Source organism: Carlito syrichta, unplaced genomic scaffold (genome assembly GCF_000164805.1).
Source record: "Carlito syrichta isolate Samal-C Ts95f unplaced genomic scaffold, Tarsius_syrichta-2.0.1 Scaffold316399, whole genome shotgun sequence".
Taxonomy (NCBI): Eukaryota; Metazoa; Chordata; class Mammalia; order Primates; family Tarsiidae; genus Carlito; species Carlito syrichta.
The window spans coordinates 56277-68789 of record NW_007260495.1 but is presented as its reverse complement, the minus strand read 5'-3'; the positions used below and the strand labels follow the sequence as shown (position 1 = coordinate 68789).

Sequence of the window (12513 nt, the reverse complement as noted above, 5' to 3'; positions counted from 1 at the left end):
GTGTGGAGCATGGAGGTACACTGGGCAGAGGTTGCAAGCATAGTTCCCTCCTTCTGGGAAGCAGTCCCTAAATGATGGAAGGGCAGGTGTCTACTTGGTGGAGTTGGGGCAGGCTCCAAGTTGTGGGCACAGAGGATTGGTGGGAGAGCTAGAAAGCATCTGTCTACCTTTTGTTTGGGTGGTTTATATGTTTTCTTGAAATAAATCAGTGTATGTCATTCAGATTTAACAAACGTGTTGGTTTCTCCTTGATTTTAGTAATTATTTTAATTTTTATTACTGCTTTGAGCTTATATCTTCATGGAAATTATTGAGAAGCTGCAAGAGGCTTTCTTTGGTGGGGGTGGCTAGCAAGTGCTTCTTTGCACTTGGCTTATGGAATATGCAACTGGAAATGCTTGAGAGTATTTAATCTTCTGTAAAACACAATAATTTCAAGAACTTCAGTATTTTCCTTTTTCATAGAACAATATGCAAATTAGGAATACAGGTAAGTTTTTCTGAAAATTGAGTTTGTAAGACCTCTGTTGGCTACTACTGCTAGAAGATGATAGAGCTCCATTTCTATAAATTTTTAATTTTAATTTACACAATTTCAGAATTGCCAACCCTTTTCTTCTCTTTGGTACCTCTACGTTCCTTTCTCCTACTCCTTTCCCCCTGTGTCTGTGAAATAACACATAGTTTAGATATCCCCTAAAGTTCCTCTTGGTTGCTAGTCTATGATTTGTATTTTCTCCATGACTGAAATAACACATACTTTAGATGTCCTCTAAGGTTCTTCTTGGTTGCTATTCTATGATTTGGATTTTTCTGTGTGGAAATCTAAATGAGAATGCCTTAGAAAAGCTGCTTACCAAACCCAGTTTGCTGTTATTATGTACGTTTGTTTTCACTGGTCTTTATTAGGTACCTGCAGTTCTGTTAGGTGAAGTTCAGAACAATGAAAAGGCATAAACCCTGCTTCTAAGGATCTTGTGATCACCAAGTGATATTGGGAAGAAAGGAAAAGAGGGTTATGTTGGCTTTAGTGGAGGAAATTGTCCACCTGAATGGCATAACTTGAAGATTGGTAAGGTTATTCCATATGGCTAGAAGGAAATGAAAAGCTTATTTGCTTTTCTCATTTTTCCCCCTCCTCTATATATTCTTATCGCTTTCGCAATATAAAATAAATGATGGGAGTTGATCCTGTTTATGGTATGTGGCTTAGGGCATGGGAACCTTCACCTTATTTTTTTCTTCCTTGAATTGAACATGAAATTCTAATACTGTAGGGCACAAGAGAGACCAAGGTTTATGAAGACTGCATATCTTGTGAATCTTAAGTAGAGCTCCTCAATTATTAGAGGCTCAACTTTTTCTCACTTTTCTGGCCAAAGTGTTACGGTAAGGAAAGCAGCTTTGAGAGATAAGAATCTCAGCTCACTAGACACAATGTTTTGAAGAGGATGTTGAACCATGGCTTTAAAAATAGCATTTAGTTTTATAATAAATATGATATGTTTGTTTTGGAAAATATTGTCAGGAGCTCATAACAGTGATTTTTATTTGCTATCTTCTTTATTGGTTACAGCAACCCTGTGATATGGGTTCTATTACCACCCCCATTCTACAGATGAAGAAACTGAAGCCTAGGGAGGTTACTGTTTTGGTGTTTATTCTTTTCATCTTCCCCCCAAGAAATGCATATACATTTCTTAAATAAAATTTGGATCATGCAAAGCAGGATTTATCACGTATTCTTTCACTTAGCAAGGCGTTGTGAGAACATTTTCCTTTGTTATTAAACTATCTTTGAAAACAGATTTTAATGTCTGTATAATATTTTACCTTGTGAAATTTATTTAATTCCAGGTTTCTCAACTTGGAACTATGGGCATTTGGAGCCAGATAATTTATTGTTCTGGGAGAGTGTCTTGTGCATTGAAGATTGTTTAGCGTCATCCTTGATTTTTACCTGCTAGATGACAGTAGCACCTTTCCTCCCACCCAATTTTGATAACAAAAATGACTCTAGACATTGCCAAATGTCCCTGGAAGATAAAGTCAGGTCTGATTGAGAACCACTTGTTTAGCCGTATATATTTTATGCTTTTAAAAATAGTATATGGATATAAACACATTCATGATGAATTTTCCCCTTGAAAAAGTGAATCTTTGCCATCTAGATTACGTTTATCCTCTCCTAATCTCAGCTACTTTTTAAATTAATATATTTTTTTCTTAATAGCAATATTGCTTGAAAGTTGAAAATTTAACAGCATTATTTGCATTCATATAAAAATGTAATTGCTTATCTGTCAGTGGTCTGATGGAAAGGCATCCTGGGAGCTTTGACCACAGTTGTTTTATTGTGGATGAATTCCATTATCTTCATGTCACTTTCTTTAAAAGTTTAGTCATTGAGGCAGCTATAATACCTTGTGTTATTAATGGAAATCAGAAGTTACTCTTTCAGCCTGTTTATGTAGTTTTCTTGATATGTTTTGACACTTTAGAAGGATCTATGAAACCATCTTTCCTACCAGACAGTCATTTTTTTGGTATAAATAAAATGATCTTTCTCTAATAGAACTATAGTGCACAATAATTAATAGTTGCAGTTGCCCATTTAAGGAAGTAACATTCATTTTGGGGTGGAGTGGGATGGGCATTATATAGCTAACTGAAGACTTTAGTTCTTGATTAATTTTGAACTTTATCTTCAGGGTCATTTAGGCTTTTTTTCTCCCTCATCATGTATCTCTTCTGTCTTTTCTGGAAAACTTCTAGATCATAGTGAAATATGTGTAGATGTCCTGTACTATGCCTTTACTTTTTGTGATAACATTATAATTTCAAGTAAATGTATATACCCAATCATATATAGTGTTTGTCTATTTATGTTGATAATACCCTTTGTATTACCTGTTTTTATAATATTGTTAGTTGTGTTTCAGTTATGTATTTTGATTCATTTATGTGTTTTGATTGATTTATAGTATTGATTGCAATTGTGTTTTAAATAAAATTCTTATTTATATTTTGCCCTGTGTTTTTCTGTTCTTCCTCTATCTTTTCTAATATTTTAGTATATCGTAGGGCTTCTATGACATGAATTATTTGTAAAGAGATAATTTTTCTTAAATGGAAATTTAGTAAAATTTAAATATTCTGATACAGAATTTTGATAGCTATTTTTGTATGCTAAACTTGTAAGATTGACTACCAATTTTGAATATATATAGATATATATATATATTTTTTTTTTTTTTTTTTCTGATTACTGGCCACAGGCCCACCTGGGTGGAGTGGGGTGTGGGTGGCTGAGTGCTGGGAGGGCACGGGTGGAGGAAGCAGAGGAGCATAGGATAAGGCTGGGCCTGCAGATTCCACTTGGTCAGCTGCCTCACTGCTGCTGGAGAACCGCCCACCCTCCCAGATAAGGATCAGGATGAACTTGGACTCCACCAAACTTCAGGTTCTACCTCATGGGGAGCTGCTAATTCCCAGTCCCACCCTCAGCCTCAGCCTCCACTAGATGCAAGAGCTCAGGGACAGCCTTCTCACCCAAAGGCTGCAGGGTACTGATCCCCAATTTTGAATAATTCTCCTTAGCTTTCAAGAGAGAATGTCTAGAGGAAGAAAGCCTTTATTTTGTATCTTTATACTCATGGTTGGTTGTTGATTTGCTTTTGCTTTTTACTGTTAGTTGGTTTTTTACTGTGGAAGTTCAAGCTGTAATACTGTATGAAAGCTTTTTTTAAAAATAAGAATTCACATAAACGTGGTGAGTGAGTGAAAAAAATAAGAAGAATTCTTTTTAAGCATATTAGTGTTTCCCTATTGTATCTTGCTTTAAAACAATATCTTGGATATTTATTAAAAGGATTTACCCCAGTCCGATGTAGTTGATGACTTAAAACCAAATAAACCATTCATCTTATAAAAATTCTTGGGTGTTCAGCTGAGGTCTTTCTCATAGTTGAAGCTGGATAGGATAAAGGACATTTCCTTAGAGCAGATTGTGAATGGTCTGGGAGTGCTCAACTGGTGGTATTTTCCATTTGCTTGAGTTGTTGGGCCTTATATCTCACCTCTCACTTTCAGTATATCTAGTATCATTATATTCTGTGAAAACAAAATGAAGCTGGATTTTAATTTAAAAAAATGGTATCCAGTAATGAAATTTTTGAGTTCTATGTAAAAACAATAGAAAAATATAATTATTTTTCTGTTAGCCTCTAGAATTCACATGGGACACATCTTTAAAAAGTAAAATTTAGGTCTTCATTTGGACTGTAACAGTGGTATCATATAAAATGTGCTAATATCAGAGATCCGTTTTTCACAGGATGAAAAATGTAGAATTTATAAACACCTGAAAAAGGCATTTCTTGTACATAGATTTTAAATGATCAAGTGAAGAGAAAAGTGCAATATTCCTGTTGGTATACAAGTACAAGTTAACAGAACCTCCTCCTTGAAAATTTACCCTATAGTAGCAATGTAACAATGGTAACAAATTACTAAACAGTTTTTCAGGCAGAAATCTTTAATTGCTTTACTTTGCTATTCTCAAAAGTAATTTTTCCCTTTTTTAAGTTTAGAATTCAGGAAGATTGACCATGATATGGCATTTATTTTCAGGTAGTGTTTAGAATTTTATAGGATGGTTTAAAGGACTTGTCTTTAATTAAAGTATTATACACTTAGTGAAAAATCCATGTTGGTTGGGAATTGATTCTTTTTAAAGGAAAGCTGCACATTTTTCTTGTATGGGTAAATGTCACTCTGTTCGTATCTTCGCTTAGCTGCGAGTCAGGACTTGTACTATTCCACTAGGTTGTCATAGAAACGCAGTTAACTGTCATCTCAACTCAGACTGTTGATGGTTTTATTTGTAGGTTTGTAGGATTATTAAAATTTAACAAAAATTATTGATTTGCTTTTTATTAAAACTGGATTGTTTACCATGGAAGTTGAAACTACATAGAAGCCTTTTTTTGTTTAAAAAAATTTTTAAAATTAAAGTGAAACTCTATATTAAATCTACTTTTAAAAATGTTTTTTTATTTAAAATATGATATAGTCTGCTGCAGCAGAGTCACCTCCATGAATTGTATTTTTGAATCACTTTGTATTTCCTTTGTTTACAGCAAGGAAGAAAAAAAACCTTAAAAATTCACCTTTACCCTTCTTTTAACTTAACATAAAAGATACCTGTCAGAAAAGCGTGAAATGGTACATCAAATGCCTAATATTGGAGTTTTCATTTTTTTTATGGTTTTTGAAACCTAGCATGAATGCTTCGGTGAACTGTGTTGTGAAAGTATTTATTTTTGTATATTTATGTGAGAGAAATTATTTAGTTTTCACTTATAAATAAGACAGGAAACCTTATTTACAGTAACTTTATCTAATGGTCCGTGGATGAGTGCTTTTATGCAAAACAGTCAAGAGGCTAGAATTAACTTTTCACATTGGATGCACATTTGATGTCCACACTTGAGCAACATGTGGCATCTTATTATAAAGACTAACACTCAGGATTCAATTTGTGTTTAACACATTTTCTTCAGAATGCACACATCATCTGTGCCACATTTAATGTTTACTTTGTAATGATTGGTTTCTTGCTTGTAGATACATAAATATAAATGTTTATTTGTTGCTTTTTGTTGTTTTCTTTTTTTCAAGTTTCTTTAGACTTGGTTACTTAGCTATTTTATATTTTACATGAAAAACAAGTCAGTTTTGGTGTGTAACATCTCCTTGGGTTAGGAGATTATTATTACCTGATTATCATTAGCTTACTTTTTATAGAAATGCATAGGTCCTTTGGATAACTGTGCTTATTATACTTCCTTTTTGTTGCTGTTAATTCTTAAAGTTATTCTTGGAAAGGTAATATTAGGTGCACCATTTTGTTTTTAATACTTGTTACTAGCCTGGGCGACATAGCCAGACCTTGTCTCTACAAAAAAATAAAAATTAGCCAGTTGTGTTGTGTGCCTATAGTCCCAGCTATTTAGGAGGCTGAGGTAGATGAGTCTCCTGAGCCCAGGAGATCGAGGCTGTGGTGAGCCATTCTTGTGACACTGCCCTCCAGCCTGGGCAATAGAGTGAGACCCCAATTAAATTTTTAAAAAATACTTTGTTAGCAAATAAATAGCAAATAGCTCATGTATACTTGTGAAATTTATTTTTTTTAATTTAATTTTTTTATTTTTATGTTTTTTTGAGTTGGAGTCTCACTCTGTCACCCAGGCTGGGGTGCAGTGGCACGCTCACGGCCACCGCAGCTTTGACCTGCTGGGCTTAGGCGATCCCTCCACCTCAGCCTTCCAAGTAGCTGGAACTATAGGCATGTGCTACCATGCCCGGCTTATTTTTTTGATTTATTGTAGAAACAAGGTCTCACCAAATTGCCCGGCTGGTCTCGAACCCCTGGGCTCAGGCAATCTTCTCCTCAGCCTCTCAAAGTACTGGGATTACAGGCTGAGCCACCGTGCCCAGTCTGCTTGTGAAATTTAAGACAACTTATTAGTAGACATGAAATACTGAATTTTTTAAACGAGGTTTATTTATCTTAAAGTTTTACTACTATTCTTATAGCTAGCCTACACTAAGGCCCCTAGTGAACCTTACCTCCTATCATTCATTCTCTTGTGTCTAACCCTCCCACACTGAATCGTGGTTTAGCTGTATGATCAGTAGAGTATTATACAAATGAGAGTGTGCACCCTCTGAGTGTAGCCCATATAAAACGTGGGGTTTCCTCTTAACTGTCTCTTGGATCACTCACTCTGGATAAAGCCACTTGCCATGTTCTGATTAAGTAGCCCAATGGGTGGGTCCATGAGTCAAGGAACTGATGCCTTCTGCCAATAGCCAGTGCTAGCTTGCCAGCTCTTTGAGCCATCTTGGAAGCAGATACTCTAACCCCAACCCCAACCATGCCTTCCAGTGGTCACAACCCCAGCTGATATCTTGTCTGCTGCCTTGTGAGAGATCCTGAGTGAACCATTCAGCTAAGCCACTGCTCAATTGCTTATTTATTGCATATTTATTATTTTACATCAGAAGGTTTTGGTAGCCAGGTACAGTAATGTGTGCCTGTAGTCCCAGCTACTTAGGGAGGCTGAGATGGGAGGATCACTTGAGTCCATGAGTTCAAGCCCAATCTCAGCAACATAGTGAGACCTTGTCACTATAAAAACATAATAATAAGAAAATAAGTAAATCAGTAAGTTTTGGCATAATATGTTATGCAGCAATAGATAGCTAATGCACCTGCTAAATAAACACATTTTAAAACATTTTCTATTGATTACATAGTTTATAGTTATTTGTAAGTGTAGAAGAGGCTTCTGTTGTGACTTGTAGAATGGTTTTCATAGTAGATTGAGTAGTATGTTATACAAGGTGTTGATTCTGGAGCATTCATAACTGAATTTGAATTTTAGTTTCACCTGTACCCACTGTGTATTAAGGAAATTACTTAAAATTTCTGATCATTGGTTTTTACTGAAAATCTGTAAAATGGGAGAAATCTATTAACTCTCAGAAGGTCTTTTTTTAAAAGTCAAGAGGAAATGAGGTCATTTGATGTTTACTCTATAGCGTGATGCTTAATATAGTCCATCATTTCTATTTATTCACAAATTAACCCCTTTCCTGTAAAGATGCATTTCTTTGCCCTAGAAGCAAAGACTGCTGTGAGCATTTGTGTTTGTAGTTTCTAAATAGTATGTCCTTTCAGTATTATATTCTTCCATAGGCAGAGTACTTTTATGCAAGTCATTTTTATTTTGCCTAAGTATCTTTTTACTGTGATGCACCTTAGGTGTGACTTACTTCATATTTATTTCGTTTATTGGAGAACTTGAATCTGTGGGTTGATGTCTTATCCATTTTGAGAAATTCTCGGTTGTTACCTCTTTAAATGTTGCTCCTGTTCCTTTTTGTTTTTCCTTATCCTTCTGGGACTGTAATTAAAAGTATATTACACCTTTACACTGTGTTCTACAATGGGGGACCCAGAAAAACTCCAAATTTATTTATAAAAAATTATGTATTTATTCTTACATGTTTAAACTTTAGTCACCTTCAGAATACTTCCCGTTTGATGCAGTATGCCTATCAAGACACTTTTTCACCGTTCAAAACAGTTTTTGAACTTGTTAGTTTTGATGGCTTTTAGTGCTTCTGCCATTTTTTGTTTCACCTTGTCCATTTCAGCAAAATATTTTCCCTTTGAGGATTTTTTTCATCTGGGGAAACAAAAAAAAAGTCACTTGGGGTGAGATCGGGTGAATAGGAAGAGCGGGCCACAGGAGTTATGCAGTTTTGGAGTCCGAAACTGCTGAACACTCATGGAGGTGTGGAAAGGTACGTTGTCATGGTAGAAGAACCAGTTACCTGTTTGTCACAACTCAGAATGTTTCTTCTGCAAATCGTGACGCAACCTTGTTAAGACTTCCAGATAAAAACTTTTGTTGACCGGTTGATTCGAGTGTGCTATGAAGGGCCCACCTCTGAAACAAAAATCTGGGTTTTTTGGGTCCCACCTCATATATGTCTCATTCTTTTCTATAGTTTCCATTCATTTTCTTTTCTTGGCTTCCTTTGGATTTTTCTATTTTTTCTTTTATTTAACCTGCTGTCCATTTCACTAATCGTGTCTTCTGCTTTGCTAATCTTCCATTAAACCATCTATTGATTCCTTAATTTCAGTTACATTTTTAGTGTAAACATTTTCATTTGATTTTTTTTTTACAGATTTCCATTCTCTGTTGAAAATGTCTATCTTTTCTTTAGTTTTCTTTCTTCTTTTTTTTTTTTAAAAACATATAGTTATTTTAAAACCCTTTTCTTTTAACTCTCATATCTAGGTCACCCGTCCATTTGTTCTTATGTTCTTTTTTCAATCTTGATTTTTGGTCATTTGGTCCTGTGTTATGGCATACCTGTCAATTTTTTTCTTTTTTGAATCCTCAGTATTGTAAGTGAAAAATTGTAGAGGCCCCCAGTAGTTTTCTTTGTTCAAAGAAAAGTCACCCTTTCCTCCACTAGACATATGTTGGGAGTTACATACCTTACTCTAACTAGAAATTGAACTGAGTCAAAGCTATGTTGAAATATGGGTAAGTTTTTGTATTAAGACTGTGATATTCACGAGGACCCAAGTTTCTGTTGGCTCCTGAACTCTAATTCTTATTTTCTCAGCATATCAAGGTAGCTGAATTGCATATTTGAGGCTTTCTGTTTAGCTTCTTAACCTCATACCCTATGCAGCTTTAGAAATTGACAATTGACTTATGGGGAAAAGTGGCTATGTAACAAACTCACTTCTCTGCCTCTCTCCTCCACTGGGATCTTGGCCGCTCAAGTTTCAAATATTGTCCCTACAAGCACAAAAAGACGTGCTGCTTTCTCTAACTACCAGTGACCATCTTCCCAGGTAGACCTTGGGTTCTCAGCCTCTTGTCCTATACCCAGAATTGGTAATGCCTCCAGAAAGACGGTGGCTGTAGAATGTCAGCTCAGCTTTCTTTGGTTTCTCCACTACCCTGGAATCTTGGTACTTCTAGTTCAGGTTGCTGCAACAGCTCTTTGCTGCCTGGGACAGTTTTATATTTTATCAAGCCTTTCTAGTTACTCTGGGTGGAAGCACTTATATACTTCAGAGTACTCTAATATTAGCTGGAGGTTGAAGACTATATAACTATTGTTGAAGAAAATGTCAATGAGTAGATTATTTTTGTGAATTTCTATTTTGGCTAGCTTTATGCTATCATAGTTTTCAGTGTATGAACTTTTTTGTTTCTCATTAATTATTGATATAGTAAAATAAAATATTGTTTTGAATCGTAATAATTTTTACAACTATTCTTGATTTTTGAATTCATGGCTGTTATAGTCAATATTGATTACTAACTTTATTCTATAACTACGAGGATTAAGAGTATTTTATGAAGCTGTACCAAACGAGAAGGTTGAACATATAAAGTTAGTGACAATACAAAAAAAAAAAACAGTAAGTATGTGTACTCCTGTTTTCAGCTTTTGAATTTATTTTACCAATGAAGTTGTAGCAGTTGATATACCTCGTTGGTAAAATGAAACACGAAAATCTTAACCTTTAGCTATATTGTAGTTATTGGCAGTCGTTGAGAGAACCATCTCTGGTTCTACCTTAAGAACTGTGCCTTGAGTCTTTCAAAACAAATCTATGATGTCTGTCATTTTTCTGTTTTTTGTGCAGGAAGAAGAGAGTGAGGAGGAGCCCAAACTGAAGTATGAAAGGCTTTCCAATGGAGTAACTGAAATTCTTCAGAAGGATGCTGCTAGCTGCATGACAGTCCATGACAAGGTAAGTTAATCCTTTCAGAGGATTCTTCTGTAAGTTGTTTCTATTAAGTTTGTTTGTACTTTGGAGTCCTGATGCTTTTGATGGTGGTTTTCTACAGTGATTGTATCTCCATGCCACTGCTCCTCTCTTCTTTCTTGCCAACAAAAAACAAAACAATAGCCCAACGTACTTTAAATATGTATGCACACCCACTCACATGCATACAACAAACTCCAAGGGTGTATTATGTAGAATTTAGACAGTGAGCGATGAGAAAGATTTACATGAAATGTTTTTTAGAAACTGTCACTTAATTTCTGAAATCATAAGTTTTAAATTAGGAACATGTTAAGATTAGAAATAGTGTGAAAGTGCTTTTATAAGCGTAGAGGAGATTAATATTACAGGTGTTAGAAATCAGTAGAAATGCCCCAGATTGTAACTTGTATTTTATGTTAATTAATTGATAGTTTCTTCTAGGTCCTTGCTATAACAAATCTCCCACCAACTTTCCGAGTCCAAGCTAAGTACTGGATAGCACCCTTGGCTTATCCTTTGACCCAAACAATGTGTCGTAGTTGGAATATTGGAGGCCAGGGAGTTTCAGCCCATTGCTCTCTTCTTCCCTATGAGCCTGTGAGAGAGTCTTAGTCCTTCCGCAAAAGGCAAATTCCCTACCTCTGGTCCTTCTGACTTTATCCTGAGTTACCGGCAGTGGCCTCATCTTGCCTCTTGCCTCCCACCTAGTTCTTTTTTTACTTCAGATTTCAATCCGTTGTATATAGATTCCTGTACTCGTTCAACACTTGAATAGAATGTTTAACTACTCTCTTGTTTTGCCAGAAACATGCTCCTTTAGGTGCCTACTATTTGGCTGCCTTGCCTTTGACCCCTCCTCATGGATCCAGTCTCCCAGCTTCCCATTCCTTTCCTTCACTCATTGGAGACCACCTCGCAGTTCTTCCACCCAGCTCAATTCCAGTGACCTTCACCTCTTCCCTGCTTCCTTTTCCTACCCATAAGACCATACCCTGGAGAGTGTCAGCACCTGGAGCTGAAGGATCTCTAACCTTCATGATACTCTCTGTTGACTCCTTTTATCCTTTAGATTTTTGTGTTCATTGTCCCACAAAACTTGTTTTGTGATTTCATGGAATCCTGATCTCTAATCCACTTTCTCTTTTTTTTTTCTGTGTCTATGAAATGAGTAATTATCCTTACCAGCATTCTACATTCTCTTACATCCCTGTGTTTCCATTGTGCCCCTCAGCCTTACTCTCAACTCTGAATTAGTGCTCCCATGACCAAGGCAGCCATGTGCTGGTACAGACTCCCATACCCAGGTAAATTTGTCACTAAAAATTGACATTTATTTGTCCTTCATCAGCTCCTTTAGTCCTCAAATCCCCTTCTCAACCGCTGTCCCTTCTATATTAGAAGGCGATGTCACTTCTGTTTAAGAAGATGAAACCGTCACGTATGGTCAGCCTCAACTCCTAACTCCTTTTGCACACTCATCCTTACCCATAGGATATTTTTTTCCACCTGTTCAAGGATCTTTTTTGTCTGCTTTTGTTCTTTACTTCATCTTATTTCCTCCCTTCTATCCTGGATATACATATCATGTCATAGCCCTAGGTAATCAGTAATCTACTTGTATCTTACTAGATTTGCCTGTTTTGCATATTTCATATAAATGCAGTTATATAGTATTTGATGTCTTATATCTGACTTCTTTTGTTTAGTTTAATGATTTTGAAGTTCATCCATGATGCAGCACCTGTTAGTACTTCATTCCTTTTTATTACTGAATAATATTCTGTTGTATGGATATACCACATTTTGTTGTTCATTCAACAGTTGGTGGACATTTTGCTGATTTTAAGTTGTGGATCTCACCTCTCTTCTCAAAACTTCTTTATCAAGCTACCATCTTCTTACTGTTTTCTTGATGATTTCTAACATTCCCTTCTGTTTCTTTCACTTTCCTTTACTTCTACTTTTTCATTATGTATTGGTTTTCCCAGGATTTGGTTCATCATCCACATTTCTTAATTTGTACTTTTGGTTTTAAATTTTGTGATTTCTGTGATCAGCTACACACTGCTTTTTTTTGTTTTTTTTTGAGTTGGAGTCTCACTCTGTCGCCCAGACTGGAGTGCAGTGGCCCCTCC

General features: G+C 35.8%; 1 protein-coding gene across 1 annotated transcript in view; it reads left to right on the top strand.

The window, feature by feature from the left end:
* The window catches only part of LOC103276889 (vacuolar protein sorting-associated protein 41 homolog), a 74964-nt gene that overhangs the window by 23677 nt on the left and 38774 nt on the right, over positions 1 to 12513 (top strand). Inside the window, exon 3 of the mRNA XM_021707138.1 lies at positions 10253 to 10360. Within this exon, the coding sequence (XP_021562813.1) occupies positions 10253 to 10360 (108 nt within the window). The remainder of the gene's footprint in view (positions 1 to 10252; positions 10361 to 12513) is intronic.